The following is an 18,444-nucleotide window of genomic DNA, read 5'->3' as shown; positions in this document are numbered from 1 at the left end:
GACCCTACACACTCAAGGACCCTACACACTCACAGGACCTACACACTCACAGGACTCTACACACTCACAGGACTCTACACACTCACAGGACCCTACACACTCACAGGACTCTACACACTCACAGGACTCTACACACTCACAGACTCTACACACTCACAGGACTCTACACACTCACAGGACCCTACACACTCACAGGACCCTACACACTCACAGGACCCTACACACTCACAGGACTCTACACACTCACAGGACCCTACACACTCACAGGACCCTACACACTCACAGGACTCTACACACTCACAGGACTCTACACACTCACAGGACCCTACACACTCACAGGACTCTAACACTCACAGGACTCTACACACTCACAGGACTCTACACACTCACAGGACCCTACACCTCACAGGACCCTACACACTCACAGGACTATACACACTCACAGGACTCTACACACTCACAGGACTCTACACACTCACAGGACTCTACACACTCACAGGACCCTACACACTCACAGGACTCTACACACTCACAGGACTCTACACACTCACAGTACTCTACACACTCACAGGACTCTACACACTCACAGGACCCACACAGACACACTCACAGACTCTACACACTCACAGGACTCTACACACTCACAGGACCCTACACACTCACAGGACTCTACACACTCACAGGACTCTACACACTCACAGACTCTACACACTCACAGGACTCTACAACACTCACAGGACCCTACACACTGACACACTCACAGGACTCTACACACTCACAGGACTCTACACACTCACAGGCTCTGCACACTCACAGGACAATTAAAATTTATGCTGCTTTTTTCATACATCCTGATGCCTAGTCACCTTAACCCTAAACATATCTACCTCCATCACTCCAGTATCGGGGCGGCAAGTAGCCTAGTGGTTAGAGCGTTGGACTAGTAACCAGCAGGTAGCCTAGTGGTTAGAGCGTTGGACTAGTAACCAGCAGGTAGCCTAGTGGTTAGAGCGTTGGACTAGTAACCAGCAGGAGCCTAGTGGTTAGAGCGTTGGACTAGTAACCAGCAGGTAGCCTAGTGGTTAGAGCGTTGGACTAGTAACCAGCAGGTAGCCTAGTGGGTAGAGCGTTGGACTAGTAACCACAGGTAGCCTAGTGGTTAGAGCGTTGGACTAGTAACCAGCAGGTAGACTAGTGGTTAGAGCGTTGGACTAGTAACCAGCAGGTAGCCTAGTGTTAGAGTGTTGGACTAGTAACCAGCAGGTAGCCTAGTGGTTAGAGCGTTGGACTAGTAACTGAAAGGTTGCAAGATCGAATCCCCGAGCTGACAAGGTAAAAAATCTGTCGTTCTGCCCCTGAACAAGGCAGTTAACCCACTGTTCCTAGGCCGTCATTGAAAATAAGAATTTGTTTTTAACTGACTTGCCTAGTTAAATAAAGGGAAAATTTTAAAAATCCCTGCTCATTGTAAATATGGTATTGGAACTGACCCTGTATATAGTCACCTTACCCCTTGCATATCTACCAAAAGGTTGCTGGATCAAACCCCCTGAGCTGACAAGGTAAAAATCTGTCATTCTGCCCCTGAACAAGGCAGTTAACCCACGCCAAAGACGTGGATGTCGATTATGGCAGCCCCCCCCCCCCCCCTCCCCCCCGCACGTCTCTGATTCAGAGGGGTTGGGTTAATGCAGAAGCCACATTTCAGTTGAATGCATTCAGTTGTACAACTGACTAGGTATCCCACTTTCCCCATCTACCTCCATCACTTCAATATCCCTGCTCATTGTAAATATGCTATTGGAACTGACCCTGTATATAACTTCTTACTTTCTCATGTTGTTATTTGTTATTTGTATATCTGATGTGTTTTTGTTTCTGTATTTTATAGTTCTACATTGATATAGATTATTGCATTGTTGAGTTTTGAGTTTGCAAGAAAAGCATTTCGCTGTACTTTGAGGACATTAAAACTTGAAACTTGTGTATACAATACTCATCGTCATCTGTCACATGGAGCTAGAGGGAACACAATACTCATCGTATTCTACCACATGGAGCTAGAGGGAACACAATACTCATCGTATTCTACCACATGGTGCTAGAGGGAACACAATACTCATCATCATCTGTCACATGGTGCTAGAGGGAACACAATACTCAACGTCATCTGTCACATGGAGCTAGAGGGAACACAATACTCATCCGTATTTCTACCACATGGAGCTAGAGGGAATACAATACTCATCGTCATCTGTCACATGGAGCTAGAGGGAATACAATACTCATCGTCATCTGTCACATGGAGCTAGACGGAATAGCAGACATAGTATAATTAACCAATAAGGCACGAGGGGGTGTGGTATTTGGCCAATATACCACGACTAAGGGCTGTTCTTATGCACTACGCAATGCAGAGTGCCTGGACACAGCCCTTAGCCGTGCTATATTGGCCACATACCACAAACCCCCGAGGTGCCTTATTGCTATTATAAACTGGTTACCAACGTAATTAGAGCAGTAAAAATAAATGTTTTGTCATACCTGTGATATACGGTCTGATATAGCATGGCTGTCAGCCAATCAGCATTCAGGGTTCGAACCACCCAGTTTATAATATATAATACCAACAATATGTTTGTTTTTTTGTGGCTTAGAAATGAACTAACAAACTAACAAAACGATGTTGTGTGTTTCCCAGGAGGGAGCAGTCACTGGATAAGAAGTACCCAGGATGCATCAAACACCACGGCTCCAGACAAGAACGCTCATCCAACTCCATGGAGAAGCTCATCAAGAAACGCAACGTACCTCAGAAACTTCCCGCGCACAGCAAGAGGTGAGACTGAGGAGGGAGAAACCAACAAAATGTTCACACTTCTCACTAATTTGTCACGATTTGTTGTTCAATCCATGTCAGTATAGTTTTGATTACCGAAATACATTGCGGTAAAACGAACATGGCATAGTTATATTCTAGTATTACTTGTTATAGGCATGTACAGAGTCCTTCCTGTTGATAGTTTCTTTGGATACAAGGGGAAAAGGAAACGGCTGCATTCATTTCTCTTCTCTACATTTTAGTCATTTAGCAGATATCTTATCCAGAGCAACTTACAGTTAGTGCATTCATCTGAAGATAGCMCCTTTTTTTTTTAAAGAGTTTAGCATATATATATATATAACCTAAAAGGGTTCTTCGACTGTCGCCATAGGAAAACCCTTTCGAAGAACCCTTTTTGGCTCCAGGTAGAAGCTTTTTGAGTTCCATGTAGAACCCTTTCCACAGAAGGTTCTATGTGGAACCAAAAAGGGTTCTACTTGGAACCAAAAAGGGTTCTACCTGGGGAGAAAATGTGTTTTTACCTGGAACCAAAAAGGGGGACAACCGAAGAACTCTTTTGGAACCTTTTTACACTACCGTTTAAAAGTTTGGGGTCACTTAGAAATGTCCTTGTTTTTGAAAGAAAAGCAAATTTTTTTGTCGATTAAAATAACATCAAATTGATCAGAAATACAGTGTAGACATTTTTAATGTTGTAAATGACTTTTGTAGCTGGAAACGGCAGATTTTTTATGGACTATCTACATAGGCGTACAGAGGCCCATTATCAGCAACCATCACTCCTGTGTTCCAATGGTACGTTGTGTTAGCTAATCCAAGTTTATAATTTTAAAAGGCTAATTGATCATTAGAAAACCCTTTTGCAATTATGTTAGCACAGCTGAAAACTGTTGTCCTGATTAAAGAAGCAATAAAACTGGTCTTCTTTAGACTAGTTTAGTATCTGAAGCGTCAGCAATTTTAGGGATGCTGGGAATGCTTCCTAGAAGGCCAGCATCCCGGAGTCGCCTCTTCACTGTTTATGTTGAGACTGGTGTTTTGCGGGTACTATTTAATGAAGCTGCCAGTTGAGGACTTGTGAGGTGTCTGTTTCTCAAACTAGACACTAATGTACTTGTCCTCTTGCTCAGTTGTGCACTGGAGCCTCCCACTCCTCTTTCTATTCTGGTTAGAGCCAGTTTGCGCTGTTCTGTGAAGGGAGTAGTACACAGCGTTGTACAAGATCTTCAGTTTGTTGCCAATTTCTCACATGGAATAGCCTTCATTTCTCAGAATAAGAATAGACATGAGTTTCAGAAGAAAGTTTTTTGTTTCTGGCCATTTTGAGCCTGTAATCGAACCCACAAATGCTAATGCTTCCAGATACTCAACTAGTCTAAATAAGGCCAGTTTTATTGCTTCTTTAATCAGGACAACACAGTTTTCAGCTGTGCTAACATAATTGCAAAAGGGTTTTCTAATGATCAATTAGCCTTTTAAATTGATTAACTTGGATTAGCTAACACAACGTACCATTGGAACACAGGAGTGATGGTTGCTGATAATGGGCCTCTGTACGCCTATGTAGATATTCCATTTTAAAAATCTGCCGTTTCCAGCTACAACAGTCATTTACAACATTAACAATGTCCACATTGTATTTCTGATAAATATGATGTTATTTTAATGGACAAAAAAAATTGCTTTTCTTTCAAAAACAAGGACATCTCTAAGTGACCCCAAACTTTTGAATGGTAGTGTAGGTGGGACAACCACATAACCTAGTCATAGTAAGTACATTTTTCCTCAATAAAATAGCTATCAGCAAAGCCAGAGCTAGTAAGGCGGACAACTTGACTGACTTTATTGAGCCATGCTCAGTGTAGAGAAACTAAGACTTTACTCACTGTGAATCCACTGTGTTGTTCCAGTAGACCAGACCTGTTGAAGTCAGAGGTGATCCTTCCCAAGCTGGACTCCTCCATGACCCAGGTGACCATCCCCTCCTGCCCCCAGAAGGGATCCACGTCCCCGGGGAGGTCACGTCGGGCCAAGCCCCGCTACAGGAAGACAGGGAAGGGCAGCAGCGGAGACCTAGCTGGGCTAAAGGCTGCGTTATCGTCCACACTGGGTCTGGCTAATACTACGTCTCTGACCACCTCCAACACCACCTCCACACCCAGGTATTTATGTTGACAACTCTCCATACTGGATGTGTGGTTGGATGAATTTGTTTAATATAAGACATTTATATAAATGTTTTATTTATCATTGTGTCCAGTCTGTCGCTATCTCAAGGAATCTTTCCTGGATTCCTAACATCCTCTGTGCTTGCCTTCTTCTCAAAACCTATTAGAGGTCGAAGGTCGAAGAGGAGGGCCCTTCTATTCAACTATCTTCTCCAATACAATTGAGAAGAATGCGAGGAATCGCAAAACGACAAATTGAGATAGAGCCAGAGTGTAATTTTGCTGCAACCAAATCGCCCTTCAGGGCCCACAATAAAGATGTATTCTTCCCCCAGCAGCAAGCAGCATCTGGACCCCAGCGCAGCTCTGAGAGGTCTCCAGCATGATCTGCTGCTGAAGAAGATGTCTTCATCCAGCCCAGACCTCATCTCTACCACCATGGAGGCTGAGGGCCGCCGTAGGGGACTGGAGAGACCTGGTCTGGAGAGAGGGGGTAGCCAGAGCGCCTCCGCAGGCCTGGGAGGAGGTGAATTTATAGGATTAATATTGTCCGATAGGAACATTTGTATACAGTGCATTCTGAAAGTATTCAGACCCCTTCACTTTTTCCAAATGTTGTTACGTTACAGCCTTATTCTAAAAAGGATTCAATTAAAATATTTCCTCATCAATCTACACACAATACCCCATAATGAAATCACAATACCCCATAATGACATCACAATTCCCCATAATGACATCACAATACCCCATAGTCTCAAAGATAAAACAGGTTTTTAGAAAGTTTTGCAAATGTATTAAAAATAAAAATCAGATACATTATTTCCATAAGTATTCAGACCATTTGCTATGAGGCTCGAAATTGAGCTCAGGTGCATCCTGTTTCCATTGATCATCCTTGAGATGTTTCTACAACTTGATTGGAGTCCATCTTTGGTAAATTCAATTGATTGGACATTATGTGGAAAGGCACACACCTGTCTATATAAGGTCCCACAGTTGACAGTGCATGTTGGAGCAAAAACCAAGCTATGAGGTCGAATGAATTGTCCGTATAGCTCCGAGACAGGATTGTGTCGAGGCACCGATCTGGGGAAGGGTACCAAAACATGTATGCCGCCTTGAAGGTCCCTAAGAACACAGGGGCCTCCATCATTCTTAAATGGAAAAAGTTTGGAACCACCAAGCCTCTTCCTCAGTTTGGCTGCCAGGCCAAACTGAGCAATCGGGGGAGAAGGGCCTTGGTTAGGGAGGTGACCAAGAACCCGATGGTCACTCAGAGCTCCAGAGTTCATCTGTGGACATTGGAGAACCTTCCAGAAGGACAGCCTGCTTGGACATAAAGGACACTCAGACCATGAGAAGCATGATTCAAGATTCTCTGGTCTGATGAAACCAAGATTGAACTCTTTGGCCTGAATGCCAAGCGTCACGTCTGGAGGAAACCTGGCACCATCCCTACGGTGAAGCATGGTGGTGGCAGCATCATGCTGTGGGGATGTTTTTCAGCAGCAGGGACTGGGAGACTAGTCAGGATCGAGGGAAAGATGAACAGAGCAAAGTACAGAGAGATCCTTGATGTAAACCTTCTCCAGAGCGCTCAGGATCTCAGACTGAGGCGAAGGTTCAACTTCCAACAGGACAACGACCCTAATCACACAGCCAAGACAACGCAGGTGTGGCTTTGGGACAAATCTCTGAATGTCCTTGAGTTGCCCAGCCAGAGCCCGGACTTGAACCCAATTGAACATCTCTGGAGAGACTTGAAAATAGTTGTGCAGCGACGCTCCCCATCCAACCTGACAGAGCTTGAGAGGATCTGCAGAGAAGAATGGAAGAAACTCCCCAAATACAGGTGTGCCAAGCTTGTAGCGTCATACCCAAGAAGACTTGAGGCTGTAATCACTGCCAAATGTCCTTCAACAAAGTACTGAGTAAAGGGTCTGAATAACGTAACGTAACAAAATGTGGAAAAAGTGAAGGGGTCTGAATACTTTCCGAATGCACTGTATACAGGGATACCTGACATACATTTAAGGCTGTTTTACCGTACAAAGATAAAGACTACATTTTAGGATATTTCTCTGTGTCGGAGAAACCAGCCCATAATTTACCGCATACATCACTGTAGATAGTCACAGGACACACATCACTGTAGATAGTCACAGGACACACATCACTGTAGATAGTCACAGGACACACATCACTGTAGATAGTCACAGGACACACATCACTGTAGATAGTCACAGGACACACATCACTGTAGAATAGTCACATGACCACACATCACTGTAGATATAGTCACAGGACCACACATCACTATAGATAGTCACAGGACACACATCACTGTAGATAGTCACAGGACCACACATCACTGTAGATAGTCACAGGACACACATACCAAGACATGATGAGCCAAACAATACGTAAATAAATAGAGTGCAAATAAATATAGTGGATATAAAATAGTGAAATACATTTTGGTTAAATAAATAGTGTAAATAACTGTAGTTGTAAATACATTTGTGTAAATAAATATAGTGCAAATAAATATAGTGTAAATATAGTCAGTTATGGTTTATAGTCTTCTGTATTTAGGAAAGTAGGAAACTGATGCTGGTTGGTATGAATGACTTACAGGTGGAGGAGGAGGTGTGGAGGAGGAGGGACGGAGGATGGAGGGGTGGGGACAGACGACCAGACAGAGACCCCACCGCTTAGCAACACCCCCAGCGAGGACGCGGCCTCCATACCGTTCTCCAGCAGCCCAGACTCCCCCTGTGGGAGGGGGCAGCGGCAGGGAGGGGGTCGGTGCTGGGAGGCCCAGAAGGTTACTTCAGGACGGGGAGGACAAGGAGGAGGGCACAGGGATCATCAGGTCACCCAGGAGCCAACACCTCACACCCGCAGCACTGCTCTACCGGAAACAAGTCACACGCAAACAGGTAGTCATCAGTAGTACGGCCGATGGATGGTATCTGGTGGCTATAAAATACTAACTAACCTAGAACCAGGTGATTCTCCTGACCAGTTATACTAACTAACCTAGAACCAGGAGATTCTCCTGACCAGTTATACTAACTAACCTAGAAACAAGAGATTCTCCTGACCAGATATACTAACTAACCTAGAACCAGGAGATTCTCCTGACCAGTTATACTAACTAACGTAGAAACAAGAGATTATCCTGACCAGTTATACTAACTAACCTAGAACCAGAGATTCTCCTGACCAGTTATACAACTAACCTAAAACAAGAGATTCTCCTGACCAGTTATACTAACTAACCTAGAAACAAGAGATTCTCCTGACCAGTTATACTAACTAACCTAGAAACAAGAGATTCTCCTGACCAGTTATACTAACTAACCTAGAAACAAGAGATTATTTCCTGACCAGTTTATACTAACTAACTAGAACCAGGAGATTCTCCTGAACAGTATACTAACTAACCTAGAAACAAGAGATTCTCCTGACCAGTTATACTAACTAACTCAGAAACAAGAGATTCTCCTGACCAGTTATACTAACTAACCTAGAAACAAGAGATTATCCTGACCAGTTATACTAACTAACCTAGAAACAGGAGATTCTCCTGACCAGTTATACTAACTAACCTAGAAACAAGAGATTCTCCTGACCAGTTATACTAACTAACCTAGAAACAAGAGATTCTCCTGACCAGATATACTAACTAACCTGAACCAGGAGATTCTCCTGACCAGTTAAACTAACTAACCTAGAAACAAGAATTCTCCTGACCAGTTATACTAACTAACCTAGAAACAAGAGATTATCCTGACCGGTTATACTAACTAACCTAGAACCAGGAGATTCTCCTGACCAGTTATACTAACTAACCTAGAAACAAGAGATTCTCCTGACCAGTTATACTAACTAACCTAGAACCAGGAGATTCTCCTGACCAGATATACTAACTAACCTAGAACCAGGAGATTCTCCTGACCAGTTAACTAACTAACCTAGAACCAGAGATTCTCCTGACCAGTTATACTAACTAACCTAGAACCAAGAGATTCTCCTGACCAATAACTAACTAACCTAGAACCAGGAGATTCTCCTGACCAGTTATACTAACTAACTAGAAAACAAGAGATTCTCCTGACCAGTTATACTAACTAACCTAGAACCAGGAGATTCTCCTGACCAGATATACTAACTAACCTAGAAACAGAGATTCTCCTGACCATTATACTAACTAACCTAGAAACAACAGATCTCCTGACCAGATATACTAACTAAACCTAGAAACAAGATATATCCTGACCAGTATACTAACTAACTAGAAACCAAGAGATTCTCCTGACCAGTTATACTACCTAACCTAGAAACAAGAGATTCTCCTACCAGTTATACTAACTAACCTAGAAACCGGAGATTCTCCTGACCAGTTATACTAACTAACCTAGAACCAAGAGATTCTCCTGGCCAGTTATACTAACTAACCTAGAACCAGGAGATTCTCCTGACCATTATACTAACTAACCTAGAACCAAGAGATTCTCCTGACCAGATATACTAACTAACCTAGAACCAAGAGATTCTCCTGGCCAGTTATACTAACTAACCTAGAAACAAGAGATTCTCCTGACCAGATATACTAACTAACCTAGAAACAAGAGATTATCCTGACCAGTTATACTAACTAACCTAGAAACAAGAAATTCTCCTGACCAGTTATACTAACTAACCAGAAACAAGAGATTTCCTGACCAGTTATACTTAACTAACAGAACCGAGATTCTCCTGACCAGTTATACTAACTAACCTAGAACCAAGAGATTCTCCTGGCCAGTTATACCTAACTAACCTAGAAACAAGAGATTCCCTGACCAGATATCTAACTAACCTAGAAACAAGAGATCTCCTGACAGTTATACTAACTAACCTAGAACCAAGAGATTCTCCTGACCAGATATACTAACAACCTAGAACCAGGAGATTCTCCTGACCAGATATACAACTAACCTAGAACCAGGGATATCTCCTGACCAGTTTTCTAACTAACCTAGAACCAAGAGATTCTCCTGACCAGATTACTAACTAACCTAGAAACAAGAGATTCTCCTGGCCAGTTATACTAACTAACCTAGAACCAAGAATTCTCCTGACCAGATATCCTACTGTAGTTTGATTTCCTCTTATCTTTCCTTTTCACTTACATATCTTCCCTTTACTTCTGCAGAGACGTGGTGTGTCCTCAGAGGAAGAGGAGGGAGAGGTGGACAGTGAGGTGGAGTTACCACGGAGACGGTAAGAATATACATCTTATATATTATACAGTATATAGTCATGATTCTATAGTAGTACATAGTCCAGCAGAAATAACCTCTTGGTATATCAAAATTGAGCTTGTGTCTATGAGAGCCCAAGGATTTAATCTATGTCCTGCTCCTGTTGTCTTCCTCATGCAGTCGACCGGTAAGCATCACCAAGTGCCAGTCCCTGTCCACCTTCAGCTCTGAGAACCTGTCTGCCGTGTCCGTGTCGGACGGAGAGGAGGGCAACACCAGTGACCACTCCCACAGCGGCACGCCGGACGTGGTCAGTACCAACACAGACGAGCGGCTGGACGACAAGAGCGACGACCTTCTGTCCCAGGGGTCGGAGATCCCTGCCGACCCCGCCCTCGACCCGGCCGACGGTTTATCAGAGAAGGAGGCCGCCATACGCCAGGTCAAGACCCAGCTCAACACGGGGCAGAACTACGAGGTAGGTAGGGCTCAGGTTACTATGACAACTATACGACTGGAACTGAAACTACGAGGTAGGGTTACTATGACAACTAGAACTGTGAGGTGGGGTTACCATGGGAACTGTTATGTTTAGCCATACACGACAGAGAAATGAGGAGAGCAGGAATTCCAATATAATACATTCTCTCATCGTTATAGGGCCAACATCCCTATTACAGAACATATGGTTCCATTTGGATTTTTCTCTAGTGTAGGGATCTTCGTTTTCCCTGATCACTAGGGCCCAGTTTTAGGGGGACAGAATATTTACAAACCAGGTAATGCTCAGGTAGCCTGGGTACCGGTCTGTTTGTGCTATCGTTCCAGAGTGGAATGATAGCACAAGCAGACTGGTATCCAGGCTAATATGAAGGTGAGATAGCTAGCCCATTGCCATTGTCTAACTCGACCTCTCCCTCTATTCCTCTAACCCAGGGCCTGTATGATGACTCTGACTGTGACAGTGCAGAGCTGGACCACTCAGGCTGCACAGAGCCCCAGCACCATAGGCCCCCCAGCACCAACTGGTGAGGAGACCAGACGCAGATCTTAGCCCCACTCCCTAGTCCTACTCCCCTAGTCCTACTCCCCCAGTCCCACTCCCCAATCCCACTCCCCAATCCCCAGTCCTACTCCCCAGTCCTACTCCCCCAGTCCTACTCCCCACAGCCCTACTCCCCCAGTCCTACTCCCTCAGTCCTACTACCCCAGTCCTACTCCCCCAGTCCTACTTCCCCAGTCCTACTCCCCAGTCCTTACTCCCCCAGCCCTACTCACCAGCCCTACCCCCAGCCCTACTCCCCAGCCCTACTCACCAGCCCTACTCCCCAGCCCTACTCACCAGCCCTACCCCCCAGCCCTACTCCCAGCTCTACTCACCAGTCCTACTCACCAGCCCTACTCGACTAGCTTAATTCCAGATCTGTTTCTGCTTCCTTGCCAACTCCATTAGAACACACAAACTGGTCTTGGACCATGCTAACACTCCCCAAACCCAGTCTTGCAAAAACACTTCAACTCACCTTACCTACAGTGACCTCTGCACCACCAGACTATTGATATAATGTCTACATGTTGTAGTGATTCCTTCACTATCCACCCTGTGGTTTCTTACTTATTGATTTTGTAAAAAAAAATATTTTAAAAAAGTGTCATATTTCAACATCTACCTATGTAACTGTCTCCCATTCAGATTTCACGATATTAGTGTCATTACACCTTCCAATTGTCAATGTCCACATCATCGGTGAGGCACCTAATGTTTTTTTTTTTTTTTGCACTTAATGTTTACTTCATTTGTAGTGATTATTTATGTTCAAATTCCTGTGTTTCCTCACCAGCATTATGCACTGAGTGTCATTTCATTTATTTATTGAGTATAAGAGAAAATCAATGTCTACATAATTTTTTAAGTTGTTTACAATTTCATGTATTTATTGTTTTGCATCAGGGATTTTGTTGTTCTAATTTTGTATACAATTTTGTATTTTATTTATGTTAACATTAACTGTATGTAAATATCTGACCTCTTGACACACTATACAAGGAAGAAATATCATTTGTATGAGTTAAAATGTTACCACTGTATCATGTAATGGTGCTGACTGATGTGTTACACTAGAGGGCGGTATTGTATTGTACCAGACAGAACAGGGGTGTATTCATAACGGAAACCGTTGTGCAACGAAAACAAGACTTTCTATTGGGCAAATTCAGGTAGGTCCCTCCCTCCCCGTTTCATTCCGTTTGCTTCCGTTTGGCTCCTAGAGTAAACGGTAAACGGTTTCCGTTGCAGAACTGGGTTGCGTTAAGCAGGGCACAATGTTGTGGAATGCTCAGATAGAAATATGTTATATAGAACAAGCATGCCTCTCTGACAACAAAGAAATCATGTCAGCTCTATTCATGACATTTCTATCTGAAACGTTCAACAGCTGCCTACTGAATCTGAACATAGATATTCTATAACATAGAAATTATATTGGACTGGTACCGGATGCTGTTCATAATGACAGGGCATTAGTAAGCATAGAAATAGAATCGAATCTAGTACTTCTATTTCTTTGGCATTAAGACACAGGCTGGAGAACAGAACAATAATAGCTAAAGAACAAGCAATATGTCCACAAACTCAGAATCATTCCCCTGGCTGCAGCATGGAGCAAAACTAACCTATAGCCCAGCCCCTTTCTTTCAGGGTCTGTCTTGACATGTTTTTGTAGATCAACTATTGTATTTCTTTGGTATTGCAGTGTTTATACTGTATTAAAATGCAATACCACCTACTAGGATACCTTTGAGAACAAAACCTCAGGTCAAATCTCAAATGGCATCCTTATCCCTATATAGTGCACTACTTTTCCCCACAGCTCTGGGTCAAAAGTAGCGCACTTCTTAAGGAATAGGGAGCCATTAGGGACGAAGCCTCGATCACAGACCATGTGCATCTAGAAGTGTACAGATAGATCACTAGAGCATGCTTGTAATATAGTATGTATGGGTTGGATTGTATTTCCTGTCCAAATGCAGATGTCAGTCAGAGCATGAGGCTCAGATCAAAGGGACTTATCACCCATAGAAACAGAATCTAAAGGGATTCTAGTTCTATGACATCACCACCACTCACCAATGACCTATCTATCCATCTCTATGGAAACTATCCAACTCAACAGCAACAGATGAGTTTGTTCCTAACTAGTTACCTGGCAACTAGTTAGTTTCCTGTCAACTAAGGATGCGTCCCGATTCTCCACCCTTCCCTAAATGTGCACCTGTTCATTTCCCTTCATGTATTGAAAAGGAAAGGACTGGTGTAAGAAAGATGGTGGAACCACCATCAACCAGACCAATTTTTTGTTTTGATCCATAGGGAGGAGTGTGGAAGTGTAAACTGGGGCAGAACTGGGACGCAATAGAGGCCCATGTTTGAACAGCCTCCATTAAATCCTCTGTAGCATTGAGGATTCCACTCCGACTTCGCAGTCTACTCTATCGGGATGACTCAGCAGGTTCCATTTGATAAGCTATAAAATGGCAGCTCCTTAATATATTAAGGTTTTATAGTGTTTATTTTGAATGTTCTGATCTCAGAATGTATTCTGTCCCATCAAGTCAAGCATTAACTTCATTAACTACTAGGTCTTATGCTGAATGACATCCAGACAGATGTCATTAAACAGATAAATAATTAATTGTTTTGTTGCCAATACAGCAAAGATCAATGCCCTCTGGTGACTGGAGAAATAGAGGGTCATTCTTGTATGTTTCCAAATTTGCCTTGGTCCCAGATCTGTTTGTTAGTATTGTCTTACAAACTCCAATGGTCATTGTCAGGAACACCAATGTTTGGCAAGAGCGTTATAAACAGATCTGGGATCAGGCTCGTTTCCGTAATGCTGAATCAAAAACAGACTCCTCCTTTATGAAAAAGAAATGTTTGTTTTATATTGCATTATGTATTGTATCTGTGTACAATAAATATATTTAAGAAACAAATTAAGAAATAATAAAAAATAAAAAATAAACTCACTGTTCAAAAACTGGCAATGTTTCAGTGTTGGTTATTAATGGAGAATGATTTTTATAGAAGTGTAGCAGGGACCAGTCCAGATAACAGAATGCATAGAGTAGAATAATAGTTCATTGTGAAATGGAAATAACCTTTATGAAATATATTTGACATCCCTATAACCCGCCCCCCCCCACAATGAAGCAACACAAAGACCTAGATCTTGTAGTTCGAGCAGTTCACATCTTTATTTCTGTAGTTTATTTTAACAATGTGGTGGCACCCAGGTCTACAGTCTTTCCAAAAAACGTGCACAAAAGATTTATTTCCTGCAAATAATAAAAAATAAATTCTGACTTCAGCAAAGAGCAGGAAACTAGTGTTAACCAATTTAAAACACCCTTTTCTTTGTCTCAGTTTCAGCTTAATAACGATCATCCATAATATCTTAGTTTCTCTCCTCACACTTAGACACACACGCCTGTCATTATTCAGGATTCGATCCCCTTTGGTAGTTAAAAAAAATGATTTCCTCCATTTAAAACACATATTGCAACCTTTTTTTTGTGTGGTATTATCTTTAAAAAAAAAAAAAAATGAGGATCGTCCTCCATGCTTCCTAGCCCTCGAGCAGAACCCCCAACAGCCTTCCGACCCCCAGCAATATAGTCGGCGCACCAAATGGCACCCTCATTACGTTAATAGTGCACTACATAGGAACTAGTGTGCAATTTGGGATACATCCTGAACATATGACACGGGGTAAAAGGGAAGATAGAAAAATAGGAATGACAAGAAAAAAAAAAAAGGTTAAGGTGAAATGTGTTTGTACGCGGTTTTAAAGTATTTTCCATTAATGCAATAGCCACGTCTTCGAGTACTGTTAGAGATATGTCATACCCAAAATACCAGCAGTGATGACAGCACAAGCTCCATGTTTCCCCCTTTGGTGACAAACATTAAACCAAGGTGAGTTTTTGCAGATATTCAATGGATAAAATGACTAGGGGGGGGGGGGGGGTTAAATATGCAGGGGAAAAAACAGTCAATCTATTTTTATTTTAGAGACATTTATTTTTTTTATCCTTTTCATTTTTAAAAGAAAAAAAATATCTAACTTTTACAGAATTAAACCTTCAGATTATTCTCCTCTATCTAGTCTTTTGTGACAGTTTAAAGACAGACAAAGAGAGCTTTCATTCCCCAAAAAATACAATTATCTAAGAATAAATCATTAAAAATGTCAACCGGGGCTCAAAGGGACTTAAAAACCAAATAGTTTTCTTCATAAAAACAATGAATGCAGATAAACAAATTATATATATATATATTTTTTTTAAATGGGTGGGCGGTGTGATTTTTAAACGACAAAAAAAAAAAAGGTTAAACTATGTTGGATAGTTGCATTTACGCCTTTAAAGGAGAGAGCTGAGTGATGGAGCGATGAGTGGTAGAAGGTAAAATGTGGAGGGGGGGGTTAGTGCAGATCACATCTATGCAGAGCCTGTTCTATCAGTTGGTCGCCAGTCCTGTTGCTTCAGATGAGAGCCTGGAGAGAGACACACATTGAGAGATCGAAGGGGGAGAGAATAAGCCAAGCTGTGTGTTTCAGATCAGACACGATAAAACCTTTTTTACAATTTAAAACTTTTACAAACTCACCAAAGCTTCTTACAATTCACAATGCAAAACATGAACCCAATAACAACAAACCCCCTCTGTTGATTAAAATACAAAAATCAGCTGAGAGGATACCATTTCCTTGACATCACATCCTAAGTGCTAACAATTCATTCAACTTCTTTCCTGTACTCTGAATTGTTGTCGATGACTTCTGCCCAGTACTAAAGGATTGTAAAGCAGCGGTGAGCAGCAGTTGAGCTGGCCATGCAGTAGGTCTATGGCTCGATTCACTCATTCTAAACTACTTCAGTTACGAAGACATCAATTTCCTGAAGTCGTAGAGGTCCAATGACCCAAAACGAGGGTGATTTAAATTAGATAACATATGATACCCGAGGATAAACTATCAAAGTGAGATCATTACACCCAACGAGACTACTTGAACATCAAACATGTTACACTAAATGTGTTAAATCAAGGATGTCAGCATTATAATAAACAGTTTACAACAAATGTAACTAGCTACCACACGTATTACCCAGGTATGGCAAAGTTCATATTCCGATCTTTTCCTCAGAATAAATGAAATCCAGTTTGAGATCTCAATATAAAGAGGACATGAAAGGTGTTACCTGAGCTTACAGCAAGAAGAGAAAACCAACCAGACGATTTGTGTCAATAAGTGAGTCAGTCTGAGAACAGAGTGTCCATGCTGATGCAGTGTCTTTAGATAGAAAGACCAAGGACTCAAGAGTCCTTTGGTGAAGGTGACAAACCAAGCAGTGGGACCCACAACACATGGGGACGAGATCTCAGGCCACATCTGGGCATTTAGCTTTCTTTTTTTAAATTTTTTTTTTAAGTGTGGCGTTTTCATTACATTTTTTTACTTTAAAGTTAAGAAGCGTGATGCACAGCCAGGTACAACAGTAGAGCGAGACCCAGTACAGACAATACTAAGCTTGACTATGTCCCAATCAGCACACTATTCCGCATAGGGCCCTGGTCAAAAGTAGAGCACTATACAGGAAATAGAGTGTCATTTGGGACATACTTAATGTCTGTAGTGTTAGTAAGGGGAAAGCCTTCGCCTCTTAGACTTGGAACCCAGCTCTGGGGAGAGCTTTGGCTCGGGATTGGCTGAGTGGAGGGCCAGGAGGGGGAGGGGCTTAAGACTGAGCAGACTGGAGACACAGGGGATAGTAGGGGAGTCAGAGGAGGGAGTGCCTGGAGGAACCAACAAGGACAGAGAGATGGAGGAAGGGGGCGCCAAACAGGAGGAAGAAGAGGAGGAGGAGGAGGAAGCAGTAGAGGAAGTGGCAGCAGGAGAGGAGGTGGTAGTAGTGGAGAGAAGAGGAGGGCAGAGGAGGCTGGTGCTGTGAGTCTGTTCAGGGTTCGAGGAGGAGAATTTAGAGGACTCTACGCTGTAGAAACAACAGAGACAAGGAAGAAGAGGGACAGTCGGGACGGGTTACAGGGAAGGCTGGTGAGTATGAAGGGAGAGATGAGGGTTGGGGGGACAGACTGACAGTCAGGGGAAAGAGAGGGAAACAGACCAACAGTCAGGGAGGGGGATGAGGGGGGTGAGAGTCTGATAGACAAGGCAAAAGGACAACTAGGCATAGCAGCCGCCAGTGAGTACACGGGAAGATGACATCATTAGAAGTCTGACTCATGTTTCTAGAAACAGTGTGCGTGTTTGAGACAGACAAGGTTGCAGCCGGACTGCACAGAGTCGCTGATCTACAAATCACCTTGAATCCCAAATAGCTACTCATTATGTGATCAAGATTAATGATTTATGTTCACTGTCTTGTTTAAAACTGATGCCCTCAAAACACACTGAACTATTCAGCAGAGCCAGTACAATAACAGTACATGATATAGAGGTTGGTGTTGGGAGGTTAGGCAGTCAGTCGAACACAAACACATTGTACTGTATTGCTGGGAGGCACCCAAATGTCAACGGCCCAAGTACAGTGGTGCAGGGTGGTGGGTTGGTACCAGAAAGGGCATGGTAGAATACTGGGAGAGCTGCAGGCTTCTGTTCCAACCCAACTCTGTGTTAGTTACTGTTGGGCCGGATCAAAAGCCTGCTCCGCCAACCAAGACAAGAAACTAAAAGTCAAGAATGTGCCAGAAGCCAAAATCCACCGGTTGGAGGAGTCCAGGAATCAGGAGGGAACATGCAGGAAGTCCTCCAACAGGGAAACCTACATCCTAGGAATTTTGGGAACGTTTCTGGAATTTTGCAACGGCCAAGTCGATCTATCCCTGACTCTAGGACAACAGATTGGTATTTGATCTAACTGTGATGTTGTGTCTGACCTGGCGTTGATGAGGTACTCTGCCAGGCTGATGGAGGCAGCAGAACCAGTGATGGTGACCTGTCTGTCTGCGGAGCCCTCCACGGGGTTGGCGATCTTTATCTGGGCACCCGACATCTGACGGATCTCATTGATCTTAGAACCCTGGCGACCAATTATGCAGCCAATCAACTGGAGGGAGGGGAGGAACAGGAAATCAGTTAAGCCAATCAACTAG

At 43.0% G+C, this 18,444-nt stretch overlaps 1 protein-coding gene and 1 pseudogene across 8 annotated transcripts in view; one reads left to right on the top strand and one right to left on the bottom strand.

The window, feature by feature from the left end:
* LOC112069711 (mitogen-activated protein kinase kinase kinase 12-like) overlaps window positions 1-14,434 on the top strand; it is a 42,175-nt pseudogene extending 27,741 nt beyond the window's left edge.
* Window positions 14,435-15,379: 945 nt separating this feature from the next.
* Window positions 15,380-18,444, bottom strand: part of LOC112069704 (poly(rC)-binding protein 2) — a 16,819-nt gene continuing 13,754 nt past the window's right edge. For 5 of the 8 annotated variants that reach the window (XM_070438666.1, XM_070438668.1, XM_070438667.1 and 2 more), the window contains 2 exons: window positions 18,229-18,398; window positions 15,558-15,826 (listed from right to left, as the gene is read on the bottom strand). In XM_070438666.1, coding sequence (XP_070294767.1) covers window positions 15,790-15,826; window positions 18,229-18,398 — 207 coding nt within the window. In that variant the 3' untranslated portion in view covers window positions 15,558-15,789. Of the gene's footprint in view, window positions 15,827-18,228; window positions 18,399-18,444 lie in introns of all 8 variants that reach the window. The other 3 variants (XM_024137077.2, XM_024137080.2, XM_024137081.2) reach the window with 1 other exon arrangement.

This window comes from Salvelinus sp. IW2-2015, unplaced genomic scaffold (assembly GCF_002910315.2).
Source record: "Salvelinus sp. IW2-2015 unplaced genomic scaffold, ASM291031v2 Un_scaffold1085, whole genome shotgun sequence".
Taxonomy (NCBI): domain Eukaryota; kingdom Metazoa; phylum Chordata; class Actinopteri; order Salmoniformes; family Salmonidae; genus Salvelinus; species Salvelinus sp. IW2-2015.
This window is presented reverse-complemented; position numbering and strand designations above follow the sequence as displayed.